We start from the raw sequence: 24,067 nt of genomic DNA, 5'->3' as shown, positions 1-24,067 counted from the left end.
ATACAAGTGGAGAGAAAGGAAATAGAATTTTTTTTTTCTTTCCAGTTTACCAGTTTGTACTGTTTATATGTCTTTTGGAGTGTTTTTAGTGTTCATCGAGTTTCTCGCGTGATGTGTGCGTTAAGCAGGTGAAGTTAGCCCAACTCCTAAGTCGAGATCCGAAACGGCTCTTATTCTTGTAAACACAACCTAAAATCCATTTAATTTCGAACAATCAAACTCTCCTCTTCCTTATCTCCCCGTCGATTAACAGCACCTCGAATTTTGGTCAAGGAAACCTTTTAAATGTGTCAATCCATCATTCCTCTAGGCGATTGTGCTTTTTGTGTTCATGCAAATGTTCGAAAAACAAAATTGATTGAAAGAAGATGTGTTCACTGACAATGTAACGTAAAATGAGCCAACTCTTTGCTTAGCGAATGTCTTACTGCTATCATAAAGTAGGTCACCACAAGTTTGTATTAATTATTTTTCGCTAACACTTTCAACAGAACCCTCGCTCAGTTTGATGGGAGCTTTCTGCTGTTTTTCTAGAGCATAAGGTCACAGGTGAAAGTTACACACTAATAATAAAGACGTGTGGCTCCACTGATGAACTGTAAAATGAAAGCAGGAATTCGAGCATAATAACAATGATAACGATGGGGATTTTTAGAGCGCCATATCCGTATGCTCATGGTGCTTTACAATTGAATATTTCCGATCGAAAACTTTATAGATTAAAAATTACATCAATAACAAAACACAAATAGATAAAAGTACAAGTTAAAAATTCGTAACTAAGGATTAAGATTAAAATTAAAAGTAAAGATTAAAAATTAAAATTCTTATCGCAATATTTAGGCTATGTACATTATTTTAACAGAACTTTAATTAAAATGATCTTTGAATAAGAAAGTCTGTATAGAAGTTTTAATTTTTGAAATGTCATCATGATTACGTATGGGTTATCACATCATCAATTATCTTAATTGAAGGTATGTATCCCTTGCGTCGCGCGATTTGTCAGTCATCAGAATAGAATAGTAGGATTTCTTAATAAATAATACAATCCTCCCTTTTATGTAGATACGTGGGCCTGTCCACCCTAGCTAGTTCTAAATAATATTTCATTCTTCCGAAAAAAAGTATTGTTCCACGTGACCTGACACAAGTTTAATTGTTTTGATCATTAGTAGGTGGTGCCGCCAATACTTACTTGGGCCAAAATAAATTGACCTTATCTATCTGTAGCTGCATAAATTTTCTACAAAGTTGATTGTCTGTCTAGATCGTTAGTAGGTAGAGCTAGGAGCCTATTGTTTGTCTAGATGGTTAGTAGGTAGAGCTAGGAGTCTATTGTTTGTCTAGATGGTTAGTAGGTAGAGCTAGGAGCCTATTGTTTGTCTAGATGGTTAGTAGGTAGAGCTAGGAGCCTACTGTTTGTCTAGATGGTTAGTAGGTAGAGCTAGGAGCTTTCAGGCTCCTGAAAGTAGGAATATCTTCGCCCACCTTGTTCAGTCCCCCTCGCTCGCCTTTACTCGTACGATCTTGCAAGAAAATAAATTCGACTAGTCTCTGCATGGCCTTCTTCCAGCCCAGGCGTCATCATTTTTTTTTTTTTTTTTTTTTTTTTTTTTTTTTTTTTTTTTTCCTTTTTTAAGGCAGTTCATATTTTTTTTTTGTTTTTTTTTGTTTTTTTTTTGTTGTTTTTTTTTTGTGGCGGTCACGCCTAGTTGTCACGCTACATTGTTTCAGCGTCTTAGCAGTTTGTTTGATCAAAGTAAAAACTTTTCAGATATCACGTACGTGTTAGTTCCACATCCTTCAAGGGGAAAAATTTGGAGAGAATATGTCGCCGTCAGCTACGTTTCTTTTCCTTTCATTAACTACAGGTAAGGCTTCAAATCTGTCAAATTTCCAAAGATTTTACAGCTGTATCGGAAATCATTTAGGTAAGCCTTCACAGACTTAAGGTTCATGATTAGCCATCCACTCTGCTACGTTGATTTCAAATTAACCGATTCCCTTGGTCAGAACTCATGAGGATGGCTTCCTTATAGTTTAACTACTTAAAAAAAGGGAATGGAATGAACAGAAGCGACGGTTACGATTTCTTTCCAAGGGAAAGAAAAATCTCTGGAGGATAGGCCGAGAAGTTTATTTTTCAAATTGTGTTCAATATTCACCGCTCGAGTGAATTGCGCGAACAAAGCGGGGTTCGTAGAATAACAAATTATCTATTCAGTTTCATCTTCATCAAGACAATAGATTTACCTTGTGGCGAGCTTAAAGCTCCACTTCAAATGTAGTTCAAGCAGTCAACATTTTTGTGCTCAGATATTCAACTCACGCAGGCAAATATTTAGACCAACAATATGATACTTCGATGGTCAAAAATTGTGTTTATAAAAGCGAAAGAATAGCGCGGTCGTTTTCGCTGTATCCACCAGGGAACCTGCCTTTCTTTCATTTGAAACGGAAGTTAGTTTTTGATCGTGTGGTGACTGGGAAGATCGCAGTAGGTAGCTTGAGGAAACGAAATGGAGTCGTCGCCCTTGAAATGGCACGGAAACATTCTTCAACTCACGCGAGAGCTACGCGTCAGTTCCATGAATCGCCAATATGGTTTAGCGCCATTTGTCGCGTCTTTATTTTATTTAAATTTTTATTACTATTTTACAAAGCAATAGATATGTTGCATATTGTCGTAAGACGCCATACAAGTTACTACCGCGAACTGCTATGAAAAGGAAATATGATAATGATTATTTCTTTACCTTCCGACGGGTGTTCAATTGATAAATTATATTGTAGCAGCTAAGTTTATGAATAGAAGTCAGCTTTGAAGACACTCAGTCACCAGGAAGTTCTTAAATATCATATTAAAGTTGAATTAACTGTATTTACGGAGGAATAATTTTTGATCAGCACCGCGAAATAATTAAGACAAACGAATTCGAGAGGCATGAGGCGTAAATGAAGTTTCCGATTTTTCCATTGTCTGTTCAACCTCGAATGAAAATTGAGACTATACAACTGTCTCACTTTTGTCACGCCAAAGTAAGGAAGAAAGCGTGACAGAATTTAAAAAAAAAAAAAAAAAAAAAAAAAAAAGCAGGAGCTGGTGAAAATGTTTTACTCAGCTAATTATTTCACAGCCTCCTCAACCGTGTTCAAGGAATTGAAAAACCTGGGAGCGTACGGCTGCCGTTGAAATTAATTTGTTATTCTTATTGAGAATTTCGCAAATGACTGAATGTCTTGGCCTTGCCTTACTGCGCCACACAGTAGTCGGGGTTTCCGCACTCAGACCACGCAAAAACTGGTGATTTAACGTTTTGATTTTACAAAGGAAAAGTAAGAAATGTCCAAAGGGCGCATGTGCCGAGCTGTTATTCTGCCATTAGATTTTTTGCTTTACCACGGTCCTCGTTGCAGTCGTTGTCGTGAATTCCTTGAATCCGCATAAGGCTCTAGCCTCGTTCTCTTCTTATTTCATCCAGCAGAAAAAAAATACATAAGGCCACCGCCTCTCTCACTGGGAGCGGTGATCTGTATTATCTTCCCAGCGAGATGACTAGGAATTTATTATTACGTTTACTCAGGTCTGTCATTGGTCAGCTGCGCAACGACATTAGGAGACTGTAACACGACGTACTTCATCTCTAATGGGCTGCAGTGCCAGAGGGAAATGATCAAGAATCTGATGACAAACCCGAAAACGACTTGTAGGTAGGAAATTGCAACGCTCCTCCTCCAGGAATATTTTTAAATTTAGTTTTGTTTTGTTTTAGTTATTTTGCTATATTTTGTTTTGATTTATGGCCTGGTCCAAAGTCTGCTTAAGCTCGACGAAGACGTCTGTAAAATCTTGGTTCAGTATAAAGAAAGAGAGTCATAAAAGTGAAGAAAAATTCAGCTCAGGAATATGAATCATAAAACAATGATTGGATTCAGTTTTCGCATGATAGCGATGATTATCAAGGCCTCAGTTTGTGTTATCCGCCTCAGCCTTCGGCTTTGGCAGATAACACAAACTTTCGCTTTGAAAATTATCGCTATCGTGCTCAACCTCATCCGATAATTGTTAACTGTTACACAACAACCAAAATCCGTGTCCCTTAACCTCCCCCCCCCCCCGCCGTGATGAAAAATGACCCGTTTCCCAGTGAGTAGAGTCGAATATGAATTATGACATTGGGCTCTTTTCTATTCTGCAGTGAGGAATACGAGGTGGAAAAATCCTGTCTGAGGAAACACATTGCAACTTGCTTGAAGGATAAAAGTAGCTCTGTTAACTTTGTGACGTTATTACTTCTTCATCAACTATACCATTGCGGTGACCTCACTTACCAACCATCTCCCATCAATAGCATTATTCTCGGACAAATCCAATGCACGGATAAAGCATTTACGGACACCGAGTTTTGCTGGGAGCATTTTCGAGAGAAGTTAAATTCCAATCGATCCGACCCATCTTTGTGCAGGTGAGATTTGGAATGATTGCGATAGAAATTTCCGTATCGCGTTGTGTTTCCATGTAATTCAGATTGGCAGACCTTGACCCCCTCCCCTCAGCAAATATTTTCAAAATACTCCCTCCAAGAGGTGAAGGGGGAGAGGGTATATATGTTTATATTTCAATGCTCTGCTTTGAGTTCCCAACTTGCAACCATTTTTTTATGATAAACTACAATTTACCTGGTGTTGCATGAGCTCCAACCTCGTTCCCAGGGCCTTTTCTCTCAGTTGGGGGTGGGGCGGGAAAAGGCCAACTCCACCCCCAACTAAGGGAAAAGGCCCTGGGAACGAGGTTGGGATAAGCTCATCTAATTCGAAGTTGTTGAAAACTAGGTTTTTGTTTGTTTTTTGTTTTTGGTGTATTTTTGTCATCTCAGTAACCTTTACTCGACATTTCTCTTCGGTACATGTAAGTGACATTTATGTCTAACCATTTGATCCTCTTAGCCTGGCACTTGCAGAAAGAACCTTTTTATTTATCATTTTTTTTAACCATCTTAGATGAACCAAGCAATTGGTGTGCACAGTCAACACATTCTGGAAGTTTCTCTTAAATTTAGTAACTATGCAGGCAGTGTGATGATTTGAACTTGCTGTTAACAATAACTATTCAATGTTTATCTCATGAACCTCATGAAGTGCAAATTTAAATCTCTATTGATCAAAAAATATTTTAAATTCATAGATAAGGTAATGTTCTTGTTATTTGTATTCGTTCTAACCTGTTTTCAGAGAATATGCGTTGGCGAAGGAATGTATAAATGAAAAAGCCATGGCTAATTGCAAGATATGTAGCTCACTTCCAAGAGATACATACAATCCATTTTGTGCAAACAACAGTGATCCACCAATAGTCAGGAACGGTAGTAACTTTTCTTTTTTTTTTTATCATATCTTCTGTCCATTTGTCTATCCCTCTCTCTATCCCACAGTCAAAGAGTCTGTCTGTCATAGTCTGTCTGTTTGACTGTCAGCCGGTCTCTGTCGGACTTTCTGTCTGTCTCTGTCTATTTCTATGTCTTTTCTCAGTCTGCCTGTTTGCTTGCGTGCCTGTCTGCCTGTCTGCCTGTCATAGTCTATCTGTCTGTCTGACTCTGCCGGTCTCTGTCAGTCTGACTGTCTGTCTGTCTGTCAATCTTTTCTCTGTCTGTGCCAGTCATAGTCTATCTATCTGTTTGATTAAAGGCTGATAGTTTCGAAAGAAACTGTTTGGGGCTGCGTCGGTGGGAGTAACGAAATAATTTAGATATATCAACAAAGTTGAAATGGTAAATTGGCCACCGTAACGAGTACAAAAGCTGAAGTTTCGAGCGTTAGCCCTTCGTCGGAGCGCTCCGACGAAGGGCTAACGCTCGAAACGTCAGCTTTTGTACTCGTTACGGTGGCCAATTTACCATTTCAACTTTGTTGATATATCCAAATTATCTGTTTGATTGTCTGTCTGTCTGTCTTCTTCTCTGTCTGTCTGCCTGTCATGGTCTATCCGTCTGTTTGACTGTGTGTTGGTCTCTGCCTGGCTATCTGTCTATTTCTCTGTCTTCTGTCATAGTCTATCTGTCTGCCGGTTTGACTCTCTTTGTCATACTGTTGGTCTGTCGTTAGATCTGTCAGCCGTTATCAATGTTTCTTATTTAAAATGAAGTTGCCTTAATCCCGTTTACAATTTTATTTATTAGTATGATTCAAACTTTTTAACAGGATGTCAGGAATTGGCAAAGCCTCTTTCGTGTACCTCGTACTCAGTATACAAAACAGCGTTAGACTGCGAGAGAAATTTTTCGAAGAATATCATGGAGAACGACAAAGCTGATTGTGGGTATGTTCAAAGTTGTTCCTATTTTGTTCCGGACTTTACCTCTCACACTTGTATTTCTAATGGAATTTCAATTATAGGAACAATGGTTTGGAATAATAAGTGATTTCAAATTCATAGTTACATTCATACCGTACAATTTGGCTTTTGCTATTGTTATCAAGTATTTGTGATCAAGTATATGTCTGAGGAAGCGTTCACCTTTGGATCGAAAAAGAAATTTGGCTAAATGAAAGCTGGCGGGGTGTTTTTCTTACTAGGTGGGACTGTGTATAAGTTGCTGACACCGGGTGAACCAATCAGAACACAAATTTTCTCAATCCACCAGCACCAATAGGAAACCGTTTTTGTATCGGGGTTGTTGTTGTTGTTTTTTTTTTTAGTAATATACGTTTGTGCACAGCTTGCAGTGCAAGTTGAAAGTCAGGAGTAGATCATTTTAGAAAGAGATTGACAGTTTTTATGTGTGGACAAGTTAAAAAGTTGTGAGAACTCAGACTTAGTCGAGAACCATTGAGAAACATTAGTAACCCAACTTAAAAATTGCATTTGTTTAGCCAACGAAACGACACTATGTACGTTGGAGTTTCCCTTTGTTAGTATTTTTTTGTACAGCGTCTACATTATTTGCACAAATATTAATGTTGTTTGGTTTCTGTGTCTAGAAGTGTGTGATGACGTGTTGAAATCATTGAGATTGGATTTGAACGAATTTAATCAGAGCAACACATTGTCTGCGAGAATTGCGATAGAATGGTTTTTGATTACTATAGAGTCCACTGCCTAAACATTTTCTGCACTTTTTTTCAAAATAGGGCTGCACTCGCCACGCTGAAAACTTGTCTAGACGATCAGTTATCTCAGACATGTAAAGACGACTCAAATAATCAGCGCGTCATGGCTGATATAAAGAAGGCCGTCATGGCGGTGCTCCGTGGTCCTAGATTCTTTTGTGAAGCAATGAATCTACGCCCCATCGATCTTGATTTCAAGACTCGTCCTATGATCCCTTGCAAATCAAAATTTTTTCCAGAGATGGAGAAATGCGCCAAGCCTGTTAGGATGGAGTTCAAAGAACAAAACGGCACCGGTGGGGAATTTTACAGGTAAACTGTTGGGGACTGTCTGAAGAGAGAGCAAGCCTACGGGTGGGTTGGGGTTGGGATAGGGGGGCAGGGGATCACAGATTTTGAAATTGTCTTGATTAAAGACTGGTGCTTCGACATTTGACCATGACCTCGAGGAAAGTAAGGAACTGATCATTACCTCATAATTATTTTTTCACTAGTTTTGGCGGGGATGGCCTCATCTGGGGCTTGGCTACAATTCCTTTCTTTTAAATTTGGTTTAAAAACTTTAAAAAATCCATGCTTTATTAACCCAGTTGATAAAACCAAAATATGTTGTGACACCCTCCACCGACGCAGCACCTTAGTTTCTTTAACACATTAACCTCTTTGTACAATTTTGTTTTTTTTTTCTGTTGTCTTTTTTTTTTGTTTTTGTTTCCTTTTTTTTTTTAATATAAGAGAAAAATCGAGTTTCGAGATAGGATTTGAACCCACGACCCTCCGTGATCTAGTCGGATGCTCTAACCACTGAGCTACAGGAGACTCTATGGTGAGCAAGGGTCAATTAGTGGGTATTGACTGGAACCGCATCACGTGGCTACACAGCCAAACATCAGCTAGCGCATAGAAGCTGATTAACAGCATCACGCTGTCACATTAAAGCATCACATGCATTAAAGCATCACATGCAGCCAACCAGCCCCCAAAGTGAGCATGTAAAGATGAAATAAACAATTTTTAATATAAGAGAAAAATCGAGTTTCCAGATAGGATTTGAACCCACGACCCTCCGTGATCTAGTCGGATGCTCTAACCACTGGGCTACAGGAAACTCTATGGCGAGCATGTGATGAGCATTTAACTCACTCTATGGTGAGCATTTAATGCATGTGATGCTTTACCGTGACAGCGTGATGCTGTTAGTGAGCTTCTATGCGCTAGCTGATGTTTGGCTGTGTAGCCGCGTGATGCGGTTCCAGTCAATACTGACCCACTAAATGACCCTTGCTCACCATAGTCTCCTGTAGCTCAGTGGTTAGAGCATCCGACTAGATCACGGAGGGTCGTGGGTTCAAATCCCATCTGGAAACTCAATTTTTCTCTTATATTGAAAATTGTTTATTTCATCTTTACATGCTCACTTTCTTTTTTGTTTTGTTTTTCAAGAGATTATTGTTTGTCTCTCTTCTGTCGCTGCAGTATGCAAATTATAACGTCCTGTGTAGCATTCTTGCCAATAATTTGGATATATCAACGAAGTTGAAATGGTAAATTGGCCACCGTAATGATTACAAAAGCTGACGTTTCGAGGGTTAGCCCTTCGTCGGAGCGAATAACCAATAGCTTTCTTTCTGTTTTCCTCAGTAAGTTCCGCACCTCGTTAAGCTGTGCCAGTGGTGTGCAAACATCCTCTTGTAAGTTTGATGGAAACGTAGCTGGTATGATTCAAGGATTCTACTCAACTTTTCGCGTAACTACAACCGGACCTGGTGGAAAGGACCATGGTAATGCCGCATCTCCTGTGCTACCAAACTTTGTCTTAATGTTGTCTGCCTTTGTTCCTCAAGTCCTAGTTTTTATTTCTGTATCGTATTGCTTTTTGTAAAGTATTATGCCGTCAGGGTTTCACTCCAACTCCCATATTTGCTACAGTCGCTTTTCTGACTGATATCGTTTTTATTTGTTGTTCTCTCTTTGCGTGCGACCTGATGGTCAAACTCGGAAATTTTATTGTCGAGAAACATTTCGGTACCTTGTTTTATGTTTCTTTCTCTAGCACTGCGTCCCCTTCATGCCCCCCCTTCCCATGGGAAAGTATGTTGGAAGAGGAGGGGGGTCGAAGAGAATCAAATTTGCGCGCGGAAACTTCTAGAAATGCTAATGTTAAGTGTTCTTGACTATGCCAAGTCACTGTAGTTGTTGCAGCTGTAGACAGTTTATTCCTTCAAAGTTGATTAAAAATGAAGAAAACAGGAAGTTTAAGTTAGATAAAATAAAGCGATAAAGAAATAATATGTTTATTTAATAGAGCAAATGATGAAAGTAAGAAGAAAACAAACTCTTCCGAGCTTGTTGCAGAAAATTTATTCCTTCAAAGTTGATTAAAAATGAAGAAAACAGGAAGTTTAAGTTAGACAAAATAAAGCGATAAAGAAAGGATATGTTCGTTTGATAGAGCAAATGATGAAAGTAAGAAGAAAACAACTTCTTCCGAGCTTGCATTGGTTTTTTTTCCTGTTCTGTTCGGAAGCTTACTTGCTCATGTTCTCTAACGGAAGCCTAAAGTCATCAGAGCGGTCCTCTCTTTTTTACCGTCAAGGAATTTAATGCAATTAAAGGTAAATCCGTTTATCAAAACTGTTGGAGTCAAGTTAATGTGTGGCACTGATGAGACAACTTCTCTCAGAATATTAATAGACAGACTTTATGCAAAGTGAAAACTCTTATTTATCTAAGCTATGGTCTCTATAGTTCGAGGGGATTCTATATTAGCAGTAAGAAGTCAGATAATCGGAAATATCTTCGTAGTTTCAAAAAATATTCGTACACGCACCCAGGTCGACGAGTATCTAGTAACAATGAAGCTCAACTCCACCCGAATGACTGAAACTGAATGATCAATCATGCGTCGAAAGTTTCGACTTACGCTACGGACGGTTAAGGACCTACATGAAAACCGTACGAATTAAAACAGAGAGAGTGCATGGGAAGAAACGGAATATTTCGCAACATTTTCCATTATTTTTTGTTAAAAGATAAATTGTATCCTCGTAAGTTTGTGTTGTATCGTTTTCGGCTAGTATCTCGTACTGTCTTGAAGCAGTTCTAGATTCTATGTAGTTGTGCAATGGTTGCACCTTTCCCTTTGCCTATAAGTTCAGCAGGGTGTGCAAAAACCACTGACCCAGCTTCATAAAACGAGAGGCAGAGGGGTGCATTTATTTTACAGAATGAAATAGAAGGAGCGACGCAAAGCTGACAATCAACTGAGGCAATGCACTTGAATGTTTGGTGTTACTATGAGAACAGAAGGGATTCTTTATTATGGCGGTGGTGTCGAGAACTTCCTGTTGGAAATTGCAGTGAATTTTTCGATTCTTGTTGATACACTCTCTGGCTTCCTGATAATCATTCATGTAAACGCTGTAACAGGTCAACACAGAAGTACAACAGTTAGGAACCTGTCATTATTTATCGTCTGATGATAATCGGAGGGGGGGGGGTTGGTCTGATGACTTTTTGGGGGGCTAAAAAAAAATCCAGGGGAACGGAGAAGAATCAGTCGTCTCCAACGGAGTTGAAAGGGGGAGCATTGAATACTGCAGAGCCCTATGGGGGGATCAGGTAAATTTCATTGTGACACAAATGTGACCTCCACCCCCCTGCCCCCCAATTGATAAATGGTCACCGGCCCTTAGCGAGATCTGAGCCTCGTGTAAATTACTAACGCCTAATCTAAGCAGTTCGAGATGTTGTTTCCTTATCCACTCACTACTTTTTATACAGTTTTCATGTGTAACATGTTGCAACATTCGACGTTCCTTAGATTTAAGGAAGGATGGTAAAGAAAGCGTGGGTTGGTTGGAGAAATATTTTATTTAAGCCTGTCATGAACGTCAATTGAAAGTAGGGAGGAAAAAGTAACTAGTGATTAGTACACTAACCTGCAAGTTACTCCGCTCTGTCGGTCCGCCGCTGTTGAAGTTTGATAGGTATTACGGAAAGATACAGCGCATTTTTCTGCCTCGTAAAAGAACTCGTCATCACAGTCCACAAGGGGTAGCACACTAAGATGCAGCTCACTCGTGTCCAAGCTCACGTTGTTGCAAAACAAACGCTCATTGGTCAAAGTCGCTTCAAGAGCTTTTACTGTATCATCCATGTTTTTCATGGTTGTCTTGCAAGTGCCCAGTCTCTTTTCCAGGCATTGTCTTTTCCTCTTGTTCTCTTTACTGCAAAAAGAGGACTATCAGCATTTTCTCTCTTTTCCCATACACGAACATTTTTATAATGAATGTTGATTAGCAAGGTCAAATGGCTTTCCCCTCAAGTTCACATAAATTTTGACAATTGTGCACATACATGAACGAACAAGGTATGTCTGCTGAAAGTATTACCAAGACTACATCGACTGAGCTACAGTATTATTCTAAGACAACGCCGAGAAAATGGTACCTAGAATGACTCGATAAAACCACAAGGTAATACATCAGCGCACAGATTTCGTACACTCTTTGTTCTAAGTGAACTTTTTGGTAAGGATTCTCATAGGTCATGAGTCACTATCCTAACCTTTTTCCACTTAATGGCGAAAACCTTACTGTGGAAACTAATGATCATACAAATGTTTACATTCCTTTCTTGATCGACCCTGAGAATAATGTGTTTAATGGACATCAATTGACATAATACCTTAATTTCTCCCGTCTCGAAAAATCGCACGCAGAAAATTTGTTCGTTTTGTTTTTGTTATAACTGGGTCAATCGTTATGGCGGTTTCGTCTTCCTTGTAGAATCTTCTTTTTGAATTCATTAATTTAAGGACTACTTAGGCTAGCATTTAATTTCCTTTTCCAAGTAAAATTGTTTTGAATTCAGAAACTATTTGATTTTCATGTTAAGAGTCAAGGAAGCTTTTCTGCGTGCAGGTGTTTTCCGCATTCTCTACTTATAAGGTATATCCCCATCTTAGCCACGTTTGGTAATACGATAGCAACTTTCAACTGCGAATCTTCCCTTCTTACAATCTTTAATTATCAAACTTTTCTCATCCTCAAAGTCACAAAGATCTGCAATCCCATTCTAGTGCATCTTTTAAAAATACAGACTCTTCATAGGGAATCTAATTGTGCAAATGCGACCCTCACCCCCTCAGATTAGTGACTTTGTTAGTGCCCAACTCACCTACAGGTATGATCACCTTCATTTGCGAATTTAGTAGCCCCTTCATGTTCGCATTCCATCGCCTCTTCATAAATGAGCCAGATGGGGCATTCCAGTTTAGCGTAAAGATCCATGCAAGCTGCGGAATCAGATCGCGAAAAAAAAAAAAAAAAAAAGAAAAGAAAAGGGAAGCAAGCAGTCCAGGAAAAAAATTTAAATTCAGCTCATTAGGTTACGTAGAACTTGTGATCAATGAGCCGAAAAGGCGAACGTACGACCGAGAGAACGTAGTGAGAAACTGTATAAATGAACGTGGATTGTAATACACAATAATATCAGTTTAATAATGAATATGAATGAATAATATGTATATGAATGAATATGAATGAATAATGAATGAATGCGTGTAATAATGAAAATTTTGTGGCCACTATTTTTTCTTAAGAACAATAACGATAATATCATCATCATCATTAACTGGACCTTTCCGATCTTTCAAGAGTTGTCACATACTTAATTTCTTATCAGTATTTAGACAACGTTTTCTATCAATAGAAACAGAGGCTTACCTGACTGGTTGGTGTCGCTAACCGGGTCTTTGAAATCAGGAGCACAGAAAGGGTTGTAATTGTCTTTTTCCAGGTAATCGCAGAGTCCTTCACATGCTGCCCTGGCGACCTCGTTGCAGTCCTCTTTTGCTTTAGCGTAAGGCCTTCAAAAGATTAGACACAAAGGTTACAATAAATGGTGGCTTGGTCATCAGAGCGTTTCCTAGTTTCACCAACTGTTTCAAGAAGAGTCCATTCGATTATATCTAATATCATAAATCAATTTTTTTACGCAAACCTGTTCACTAGCTGGATCGTATTGGGTTAGACTCACACCCACTTAACCACTGGGGAAAAAAAGAAGATTCTCAAATACCTTTCAAAGATATAAGGTGTGGACGAACTTGCTTTACCTCAGGGGGCGAACTTGTAGAGTTAGTAAGGGAGACCTTACAACCTGTGGTTACTCTCTTACTTACCCGCATGCATTAGAAACGTTATTTCTTGATTGACTAAACACGGAGTGGAAATCTCTCCAGCACTCGTAAGCTTTCTTCAGACGTTCTGGTACGCATTTTGTGATAAGCCACAAGAACGAACCAATATTACTTGTATCCACTTTTTCGTCCCCACAGTTGTACGCATACAAGAGCATCAAATCGGTGATCTGACCGGCCATGTCTTTCAGAAGACTATCGTCTTTTACGCAACCATCTACGTGCTTTCGAACGCATGTTTGGAGTTCACTGCGCCCACGGCTAGGAAACGAAATGGTGGAATACTTCGTGAAGCGCATTCAGTAAGATATATAGCTCCCTCTGGTACGCAAGGGAGGCGCAGTGGCCTCATGGTTAGGGCGCCTGACTCCGGATCGAGTGATCCGGGCTCGAGCCCTGGCCGGAGACATTGTGTCGCGTTCTTTAGCACTTAAAATTCAAATACAGCAAGCGGATATGCCGGAGAAGTGCTCAACATAACATTGACCCTACTGAAATGACAAAAAACTACTAGTAAAATCCTTTCGTCAGACACATGGAGACGGCTACTTCAAAGTTGTTGTGGCAAACAAACAATCGATTACAGCAACGGTAGCCTCTAGTTATGTTTCCCTCTTAATAAGAGCTTGGATGTTTGCATTAAAGCGTATCTAACCTGCAAGACATTGAGGGGTCCAGCTTTAGCTCAATCATCATTGCCCGTTGACAGGCCATCCCTCCATTTGTAAAACTGCTTAAAGAACATTTTCCAATGTCTAAGCCCTCTGTTTGAATGTGTAAAACTAAAGGTATTTTAAAAAAAATTCAAGAAAAAACTTGAATGATGTAAACAAAACAAAGGGCGATTATGCAAGCTACTGGATGGTTTTGGACTGACAACTTAATGCGGCTGGAGCTCGAAAATGAGCCAATTAACGGTCATTCTTATTAGTTTTTCAAATATAAATTGAATGTATCTTAGTGATAACTTTTTAAATATCATTTGCTTGGCAACAGATAAACGCTTTAAAGACGTTATTTTTTGTATTAACAATATGCAGAACAACTTTTGATGTAAGTGCAGCGTTTGACCGAGAATTTATTTACCCAACTCTGCTTCCAGTCTAAGATTATAATCCAAGTAAAAAAAAAGCAACTGAAAGAAATTTGAATATCTTCAAGTTAATATACTCAGGCGATTGAAAAGAGGAGAGAAAAATTTATCTTCTTGTTGTTTTGACTCGCGTGTATGATCAATCAAATAGCCTCAGCACGTATACGTTAGCGCTTCAAGCAAGCGATCAGTGTTTCAGAGTATTCACTTTGGTACTGACATTATCAATAGCGGCATTATTTCAAGATAGAGAAATTTTATAATACCATTGCCTGAAAATGTTTCTCTTCTTTAGAATTGCTATCAATATTAGAATTTTTTTTTTTTTTTATGAAAGCGATATAAATCGAAACACCACGCACACGATGATAAATCTGATGTTATTAACTTAGCACTATAGATAAACAGGTTTCATCATTATTACAATAAGTTTCTAACATCAGCTAAACTGCAGTGAGTCATTGTTTGTATTTCACTTGGCATCCTGATGACTTTCAGCGAAGTTTACTCAAAATACCTGTGAAATAATACACCAACCTGCCACTATAATCACGAAAGAAGTTCCTTTCAAAAAGTCATTCATCCTCTTGAAAATTTGGTCGACAAATTTTGAACTTAGCACTGAAAATCCTCGGGTTACGACTTTTTCGAGTTCGAAAGTAGATAAAAATGATGAGAACTATGCTTGCAATGTCGTTTGGTGCTGAATAATGTATGCAGATTTGTTTAGAAAGTAACAGAATGAATTTCAAAGAGAGAACACAAAGCATTTCCAAAATATCAGCAAGGGACGTTCTAGAAGCTGCACGATTGCGTGTTCTTCTGTTGTCCAAGTCGCACGTCCATTGTTTGAAGAAAAAATTTGGGCAAAAAGTTGCTTTAGGCCTCAGTAATTAGCCAGTTTTGTGATTTTCAGTCAGATTTATTAACAAGAATACATAAATTTGGTCATACTTCTGCTTGGTGTTGTGTTCCGGTTGGACAGGTCTTCATTCGAGTCAGATTTCGAACGTTAGAGGTTCCTTGTTACGTCAGTATGCCAGCAGGATCAACAATGTCCTTTATGTTTAATCATAATTTTCTAGGACTGATTGGTGAAGACAATTTCAGTGGACGTTGTGGTACATTATTGAATTTTATTAAGAATAACAGAGATGCCACAATCAATCAATTATTTTTCAAAGGATCGTTCTGGAATGGATTATATTATCCATGACGTGCTACTTGGATGCTCTTGACCTGTTTATAAATGAACATAGCAACCAAAGAGTGATTCGCTCAGCTCGCACTAATGCATTGTGAATGATCGATCATTTACCAAAGTCGATTACGTCATATTCGAGCTTATCAACACAGGTGACCCAGGGGCTACATGGGAAACTTTTAAATTAGAAAAAGGAACTTCATACCAATAGATAAAAAGTTCTTAAAGTGGGTTCCACTGGGGTCCTCTGCCCAAATGAGGAACCACCATGCCCCGGTAACAACGAATCTCCTGTTGAAATGGAAAGCAAGATTTCACACACTACGTATGATGCACGATCCTCGCAGTAGAGAGCGCTATTTATGCAATAGCGAAAATCAGACCTGAAAAAAATCAGGCGTGTACGGGATTCGAACCACTGACCTCTGCGATACTAGTGCAGCGCTCTACCAATTCAGCTAAAAAGCCAACTGGGAACAGGCCGTTAGGTTGATTCGTAATAAACCCGTGATGATAAATCAGATGCAATGTATATATGAAGTTCATATCTTTTGAACTGCGGTATTAAATACGTATGATGCACGATCCCCGCAGTAGAGAGCGCTAGTTATGCAATAATTTTCGCTATTGCATAAATAGCGCTCTCTACTGCGAGGATCGTGCATCATACGTTTTTAATACCGCAGTTCAAAATATATGAACTTCATATATACATTGTATCCAGTTTACACACTGTCTATAATAGCAGCCAAACCATGATTTGATTCAATCAACTCTAGAGGGCTACATACATACAGTATATAGTTAATAATGAGTCCTACGTCAAACTTTACGACGTCATAACCGATCTTGCCTGCAGCAAAAGCTGCCCAGTGCCCAGTACCTAGCTACGAATTCGAATATAGAGAATGCGTGGGAAGAAGCAAACTATGTCTCAAATCCGTTCTTCTTATGACGATTAGAAATATGAAACGGCTAGTGTCTATCAACATGACCTTATTCAAGATACTTAGAAGGATTGATAATTATCACCTTTTTAAACGTCAAGGAACGAAGAAGAATATTTTTTCCATGAAAAAGAGTTCAAGTTTTATTTTAGATTTGATTATATACAGGCAAATATAAAAACCGTCATCTTCTGGTTTGCGGCAAGAATCAGCAGCAGAAAACAAAAATGTATAGAGCCTCAAAGAAAAACGAACAAACAAACAAACAAGGAAAAAGCGATCAAAATACGAAATTGAAACAGAAGAGCAATCTTTCATAATAAAAATAATTCTGAGACTCTTAAAGATAGTTTTTGTCCTCACTGTTTTTTTCCTACATTTTCCACTTTTCCCTTCTTTTTTTATTTTTTAATTTGTTTTTATTTGTTTGCTTTTTTTTGCTCCATAGTTGACATTGGTTATTGCGCTTCAGGTCTGGCTCTTTTCACTACCATTTCCCATTACCATTAGTGTGCATCATACATTTTCAACTGTCTGGTTGGGGAGATATTTTGATGTCAGGGTGCAACGAGAGAAAAGACGATGCTGATAACGAACAGAAATGGTATTGTCGCTTGAGCGCCATTTACTCCATTCTTCAATGGGTCTTTCCCATTTTCACAAAAAGGGTTTTCGTCATTGAACAGGATCGCCTTTAATGTGCTTTCATCAAAATTACAACTTTCCTCGTGTACTTTGTTAAGACACTTCTTGGCAACTGCAAAAGAGCTGAAAAAATAGAAGAAACATTCCCGTGACTAAAGAGGCACATTATTATCATGAGAGAAGTCCGAAAATCATTGGATTGGCCAGGATTTAGGAGGGATGAATCTCCCTGCCTTTTCCCTCACTGCTTAAGAAACAAGTTGTCTCAGCCAGCCACATACATTACCATACACATGTAACCTTATGCAGAGTATCAGTAGCATTCTAGAGTAAATCCAACCCAATCCTTCCCCAACTGAGAACATAAACGAATGAGTGTAACCAAACCAAGAAAAAATTATTGATGGGTTGACGTGTGGATACACAGAGAGGCTTCCCTACTGGGAAGCCTTTGAGAGAGGACAACTGCTACCAAAGTTGATCCGGTTTCTTCACCATTTTCAAAAGGAACGTCTGTCCATCGAAGACACTCTCCTTTCTCACGCGCCCCCCTACATCTCAAGTAGAAAGGATGTCGGAACTCACCAGATAATCGCTATCAAGTTATTAGGTGTCTGCAAAACAGACAATTATACACCAGAACCCAGCAGATAGTGATACATCTGCAGGATACTGTGACTCACTTGCTTTGGGTAGCAAGTTTTTTGCGTTAAGTGAAAATAAGATTGGACCTCTCACCTTGGAATCGAGCGCACGAGTCAATAGCCGATTTATACTGAAGTGTTTGAGTGTAACTTTATTGATACGTCCAGGTTTATCATACTTACGTGCAGACTTCTTGGGACTTTTTCTCCACGGAATTGCTATATATGCTTCTGAAGGGCTCGGCACACTTCTCAGCATCAGTGAAAAACGCCGGCTGACAATCACCTGTCTTAACATTTTCATGAATTGCAGCTTTGTCCAAGGTTACTTTGTTACAAAAAAATTGCTCCACCATCAGAGTTGCTCGAAGAGTCTTCACGCTGTCGTCAAAAAATTTATCTTCTTGCACGGAAGAGCACTTCTTAACCAGCTCCTCTCTCAAGCAATTCTTATTTTTTGGAAGGACAGTGCTGTGGGTAAAAATCTTGAGTAAATAACTTTTAATCAAGTTCTACGAAGTACAAGGGGAAGGTCTCTAATCTCGGAGACAAATACCTCTTTGGTTACCAAAGTCAATGGTCGTAGACGTATTGGTAAAGTTCTCAATTAAAGTCTCCCACAAGATTAGCTCGATTGAAAAGAAAAACTAGATGAGGGGAAAAATATCACTGAGCAGTTGGCAATTCCTTTCTGGAAACGTAGATAAAAGAAACTGTAAAAGGACGCCTTTCCTATAAGATTATACAGAATAAACGAGGCCAGGTCAAAGAAATGATATTCCTGAAAGGACCTATCTGAATGATGATTTTGCACTTTGTAAAGGACATGGGTTTTAGCATTCTTGATTCCGAATTAGACCTACCTCTAAATTGGATTCTCTTAATTACCATCTGGATTATTTATGTGTTTGCCACTGCGGATTTACAGGTGTTGTGGTGCGCTGCCCCTTTTAAGCAGCAATACCTTGTCTTAACTTAACTGACTAAGGCAGCCTTTGCTATGTAATGCTTTTTAAGAGTAAGAGTATGTCATATGTTTGGTGCCAAAGTTACTACAAATACACGTTCTCTCTGATTGTATTGTTCATTAACAGGAAGTTGTCTTGACTCTCTTACTTGCAGTTTTCCCCGGAAGCAAAGTCTTTGATGCTTTTCGTATCACACTTCATCGCATTTTCGTAAACTACAATATTTGTGCAAGAAGGAAGAGGATTACAGTCTGAAAACAGAAAAAAAAACATTTGATATGACAATAAAGAGGACAGCCTATTTCACGATTTTTTTAACTAAAAAAAGTGTGGCTGACTGGTCCGTAAAGTTAGAGAGTAATTTTAACAAGCGATTTCTCTACTCATTCTTAAGCAGTCGAAATGACATCAAACAAAGGATGGAAAAGACAGTCATGAAACTCGCCCCAATGCAGAAACGAAGACACATTGATGGTGTAAGCTTTAGAAGTAGGAAAACCTTTTTCGCTGTTGGACGGTGTTCATCTTCAAGCTATTTATAGGAAGAATAAAATATCAAAGCCATAAGATGTTTATTACCAAACAAGGCAGTCTGCGCTGGAGGGTCCGTTCCGTTGGCACAGAAGGGATTATACGCGTCTTTGGTGATGTATTGGCAGATACTTTTACACGATTCCCTTGCCTTATTAGTGCATTTTTGTTTCCCCTCAGCGTATTTACTGTATTCAAAAGAATAGATAACGATACACAATGAGCAACCAAGCAAACAATTGGTAACGCAAGGTATACAGAGTCGCCAGGGAATCAGCCAATCAATCAATCAATGAATTAATTAATCAACCAATCAACCAACCAATCAATCAATCAATCATTCAATCAACCAATCAATAAGCCAATAAATCAATCAATCAATCAATGAACCAATCAAACAGTCAATCAACCGATAAATCAATCAACCAACCAATCGATAAAATCAATCGATCAATCGATAAATCAATCAACCAACCAATCAATCAGTCAATTAACAAATAAATAATCAATCAGTCAATTAAACAAGTAACTAATCAATCAGTCAATTAAACAAACAACTAATCAATCAATTAAACAAACAACCAATCAATCCTCAATCAATCAACAATCAATCAATCAATCAATCAATCAACTCATTGATCAACCAGTCAAGTCAATTAATATATTCAGTAATCAGCCAATCTATCAAAGCAACCAATTAAACAATCAATTTTTCGATCAATCCATCAATTAATTAATCAATCATTAATACCTCAAACAGATTAAATAAGAAATTGATAATTCAGTTAATCAATCTAAACAACTAATTAACCAATCAGTCAGTCACACGATCAATCCACCAATCAATCAATCTTTCAACAGTAAATAAATGTCCACACAGAACGTAGATAATTTGTTTCAGTGATGCTCACTTGTCAATGACTACAGAAATTGTTATCTGAAGTGGTAACCTACCTGCATAATGAAGAATCGTTCCTGCTTGCGTTGAAAGTTGTACGGAACTCGTCCCAGCAGCTAACCATCTCCTTCAGCTTTCCTGCATCGCAGCCCACGAGATTCAGGAGTAATGGGTTCATACTTGATACATCAAAACTTAGCTGCCCGCAGTGATAGACTAACAGCTCAAGCAGCTGCACTATTTCACGTTTAAATGCGTCGTACGGCGGAACACCATCCACGCAGCCACTAACACGACCATTCAAGCAGATAGATTGCCTTCCATATTCAAAGCTGCCAAGAAGATGCGGTTAACAAGCGAAAATATCAAACAAATGAACCAAATCAGAATTTTTTTCCAATGTTTTATTGTATAATGCATTTATATATAACGAGGGTTCCCTATACCTATTTGCAAAACTCAATCACGTAGAAATATTTGACTCTCTCATGCGTCACGAGCAGTCCAAAACTGTTCACGTTCACGCGAAATTCGAGACAATCACATTTATTAATATTTTTACTTTTACTTGTCATGACAAGTCCTTTACGAAAATAGTGATCGTAATATTAATGTCTTATTTTATCTGTTTAAGAATGACTAGTGGTCTGTAAACAATTCAGGTAACATCGAGAGACTTTTAATTACTAAAGAAGCATATTGGAGCGCACACACAGTTGTTTTCTCTGGCACCTTTTGGCTTGAATAAGCGCCAGGAATTTCACTCCAAAAAAAGAATAAACTATGATTAATGTGGACAATTTTTCTAATTGGGTGGGCATCATAGGTCCCGGTCTCAGTTTTGATCGAGAATTTTGGTACAATTCTCGCCTTGTTTCAACGCTGATTCCTTAACACTTTCAGTAGATTCGACCATGATCTTTTAATTTCTATATTTCTTTTTCTCGTAGATTGTGATAATTTTGTAGATTGTGATAATCTTTCGCGTAGTAATTACGGTTTTTGTTAATACCTGTCATCACACCCTCCTCCTCAAGTTATTTAAAGTGCACCTAAACCCAAAAATTTTTTTTCGCTTAACGAAATAAGCGTATTTTTTGGAGTATTTCTGTGCAAACATTTTTTTATTTGCTCAAATCTTCAATTGTCTGTGCCTAGTCAAAATACGGGAAATCGGCCGCTATCTTGCCCCACGGCCGAGTTTAAAGAGGAATGGCTCTAGCGGGTAATGTGACGTCAAATCGAGAACACGAAAGTCTGCATTTCACACATTTTCGCTTGTTTAGGAAGGTTGTAGTCGATTTTGTCCGAAAATATGCCGACTAAGTGTGTTATAGGAGGATGTAGCAACGTGCGAAATTTGCAAGAGGGTATCACGCTTCATACATTCTCCATACAATACACCTGGTCGGCATATTTCGGACAATATCGACCACAACGTTCCCAAACAAGTGAAAATGTGTGAAAAGCAGACTTTCGTGTTCTCGATTTGACGTCACATTATCCGCTAGAGCCATTCCTCTTTAAACTCGGTCGTGGGGCAAGATGGCGGCCGATTTTCCGTATTTTGACTAGGCACAGAAAATTTAAGATTTAAGCAAATTAAAAAATCTTTGCACAGAAATACTCCAAAAAATAAGCTTATTTCGTTAAGCGAAAAAAAAATTTTGGATTTAGGTGCACTTTAAGGAGGTTATAAGTTATTGTATTACAACTGATGAAGGTCTTGGACCGAAAGGTGTTTTACTAAAATTTTTAGATTTTTTATTGAATGTATGTCTTCCTTCGCTCGAAGTTGTCCGTCCTCGTGTGTCATACTACTTCTATATATATATATATTTATAATGTAAACAAACGGTAAACTTATGTGTCAAATAAAGATACTGAAATAAATGAGAAACGAAAGTCCTCTTTTTCTTTTTCTTTCTCTTTGCTTTTGCGCTACGCGTTTCACTGCTGCTGCGGCTCTTCAGGCACTTTTCTATGCCTGAAGAGCCACAACAACGGTGAAACGTGTAGCGCAAAAGCAAAGAGAAAGAAAAAGAAAAAGAGGACTTTGGTTTTTCATTTATATATATATATATGTATATATATAAATATTATGAGAGGAAAAAAGGACGTAACTACATTTCCCGACAAGCCTGTTTCGTGAATCACTTCACTCTTCAGGGGTTTAATGAAAGAATATTCATGTGACTATCGTTTATATACTAGGAAAATTTGCATAATGCGCGGTAAACTTAAAAACTTTAAAGTTCAGTTGTTGCGTAGCAACGCTTTGTTTCTGTGTCGGCATGAAGATACTGAAAGAAAAATTCCTGATAATTTACCGACCCGACCTCTCATCACTAAATAAGCGTAACGAACTCGTATCTTCATGCCGACACAGAAACAAAGCGTTGCTACGCAACAACTGAACTTTAAAGTTTTTAAGTTTACCGCGCATTATGCAAATTTTCCTAGTATATAAACGATAGTCACATGAATATTCTTTCATTAAACCCCTGAAGAGTGAAGCGATTCACGAAACAGGCTTGTCGGGAAATGTAGTTACGTCCTTTTTTCCTCTCATAATATTTATTCTGCTCTGCTTCAACGTATTGAGCACTGTTCCACGCGAAAATCGACTTACAGACTTCCTATGTATATATATATATATATATATAACTGCAGACAGTGCACACTGTTTCGACCTATGTGGGTCTCATCAGTGCAGTGCAGACACTGGGCCAAGCTCTGGAATAAACCATTGCCTGGGCGCTACACTTGTGGGACCAAGTGCAGACATGTTGCCATGCGAGAGTGCTCAAATCACAACTAAGGTGATTTTATATATATAAATAGACTGGAAGAAGTCGTGGCTGTGAAAAAGTGCTCGATGCGGTTTGCAGAGCGTTTCAATGGCGGTTATGAATTAATGACAAGAAGATCGTTTCGCCTTTACTCTGAGTCTCACGCAGCTTGCGCTGCGATCGTCCAGCGCAAGCTGCGTGAAACTCAGTGTAATGGTAAAACGATCTTCCTGTCATTAATTTATAACCGCTATATATATAACCGCTATATATATATATAGCGGTTATAAATTAATGACAGGAATATATATATATATATAAAGTGTGACTTGATTTTCGTAGAACAGTGCTCAATACATAGAAGTAGAGCGAAGTATATATTGTGGGAGGAAAAAGACAAGTAAACTACAAGTTCATCCCTACAAGCCTGTTTCGTAAAAAATAAAATATAAAATATATATATATTAATATATATTCCACTGTGTATATATATATATATATATACAATTGCGCATGCTCGCTAGTGTACTCTAGTTTGAGCACTCTGGCATGGCTTAGACGATACCACAAAGGTTGGATCGTTTGGGGTGACCATATTGGTTCTCCTCCATCCTTGCATTAGCACTGCACTGATGAGGCCCAGAAGGCCGAAACAGTACTGTCTGCAGTTATATATATATATATAACTGCAGACAGTGGAACCGTATGTATAGTGGAACTCTCAGGCCAACAAAGGTGCACCACGCCAGGAGGATCAATAAAGATTCGCAGTCCAAACCTCACAGCAAACACGAACGTAGAAAGTTTGAAAATTGCGAGGATGGACAGCTTCTGACATAAAAAATATCAAAAATTTTAATAAAAAACGTTTCGGTCAGAGACCTTCTACAGTTATTTACAACTTTTGAAATAAAAAAAGAGCATTAAATAGGATCGAAGTGCTAATGATTACGTAATTACAGATAACGACTAATGGACTGGTGCTAATAAAAAGATAACAAAAAACCTAATTACAATGAAAGCAATGGAC

At 38.4% G+C, this 24,067-nt stretch overlaps 3 protein-coding genes across 4 annotated transcripts in view; 1 reads left to right on the top strand and 2 right to left on the bottom strand.

Moving 5' to 3' along the window:
- The first annotated feature begins 1,717 nt into the window (after window positions 1-1,717).
- On the top strand, window positions 1,718-9,744 carry LOC111329837 (uncharacterized). Its single transcript, XM_022934598.2, has 7 exons — window positions 1,718-1,874; window positions 3,588-3,714; window positions 4,203-4,469; window positions 5,236-5,366; window positions 6,202-6,319; window positions 7,132-7,422; window positions 8,752-9,744. The coding sequence occupies exons 1-7, from the start codon at window positions 1,832-1,834 to the stop codon at window positions 8,990-8,992; spliced, it is 1,218 nt and encodes a 405-aa protein (XP_022790333.2). The 5' UTR covers window positions 1,718-1,831; the 3' UTR covers window positions 8,993-9,744.
- Window positions 9,425-15,130, bottom strand: LOC111329838 (uncharacterized). The gene is made up of 7 exons (XM_022934599.2): window positions 14,946-15,130; window positions 13,971-14,097; window positions 13,298-13,576; window positions 12,840-12,982; window positions 12,292-12,409; window positions 11,052-11,339; window positions 9,425-10,530 (listed from the first exon to the last, which is right to left on the bottom strand). The coding sequence occupies exons 1-7, from the start codon at window positions 14,989-14,991 to the stop codon at window positions 10,326-10,328; spliced, it is 1,206 nt and encodes a 401-aa protein (XP_022790334.1). The 5' UTR covers window positions 14,992-15,130; the 3' UTR covers window positions 9,425-10,325.
- Window positions 15,131-16,675: 1,545 nt separating this feature from the next.
- The window catches only part of LOC111329841 (uncharacterized), a 14,464-nt gene continuing 7,072 nt past the window's right edge, over window positions 16,676-24,067 (bottom strand). For both annotated transcript variants that reach the window (XM_088725314.1, XM_022934601.2), the window contains exons 4-8: window positions 20,302-20,577; window positions 19,396-19,535; window positions 18,965-19,067; window positions 18,032-18,319; window positions 16,676-17,327 (exon numbers count right to left, since the gene is read on the bottom strand). In XM_088725314.1, coding sequence (XP_088581440.1) covers window positions 17,117-17,327; window positions 18,032-18,319; window positions 18,965-19,067; window positions 19,396-19,535; window positions 20,302-20,577 — 1,018 coding nt within the window. In that variant the 3' untranslated portion in view covers window positions 16,676-17,116. The remainder of the gene's footprint in view (window positions 17,328-18,031; window positions 18,320-18,964; window positions 19,068-19,395; window positions 19,536-20,301; window positions 20,578-24,067) is intronic.

The sequence above is a fragment of the Stylophora pistillata genome, chromosome 6 (assembly GCF_964205215.1).
Source record: "Stylophora pistillata chromosome 6, jaStyPist1.2, whole genome shotgun sequence".
Classification (NCBI taxonomy): Eukaryota; Metazoa; Cnidaria; class Anthozoa; order Scleractinia; family Pocilloporidae; genus Stylophora; species Stylophora pistillata.
The sequence above is the reverse complement of the archived record's forward strand: the minus strand, read 5'-3'. Positions and strand labels throughout refer to the sequence as shown.

Bases quoted from the DNA above. Each gene is read 5' to 3' on its own strand.
- LOC111329838 (XM_022934599.2), bottom strand. From the start codon at position 14,991: ATGAATGACTTTTTGAAAGGAACTTCTTTCGTGATTATAGTGGCAG. The intron at 14,098-14,945 runs GTTGGTGTATTA...AAATACCTTTAG, and splicing joins TTTCGTGATTATAGTGGCAG to TTTTACACATTCAAACAGAG. The intron at 11,340-12,291 runs GTGAGTTGGGCA...CTCTTTTTGCAG, and splicing joins GAAGGTGATCATACCTGTAG to TAAAGAGAACAAGAGGAAAA.
- LOC111329837 (XM_022934598.2), top strand. From the start codon at position 1,832: ATGTCGCCGTCAGCTACGTTTCTTTTCCTTTCATTAACTACAG. The intron at 1,875-3,587 runs GTAAGGCTTCAA...ACGTTTACTCAG, and splicing joins TTTCCTTTCATTAACTACAG to GTCTGTCATTGGTCAGCTGC. The intron at 4,470-5,235 runs GTGAGATTTGGA...ACCTGTTTTCAG, and splicing joins TCCGACCCATCTTTGTGCAG to AGAATATGCGTTGGCGAAGG.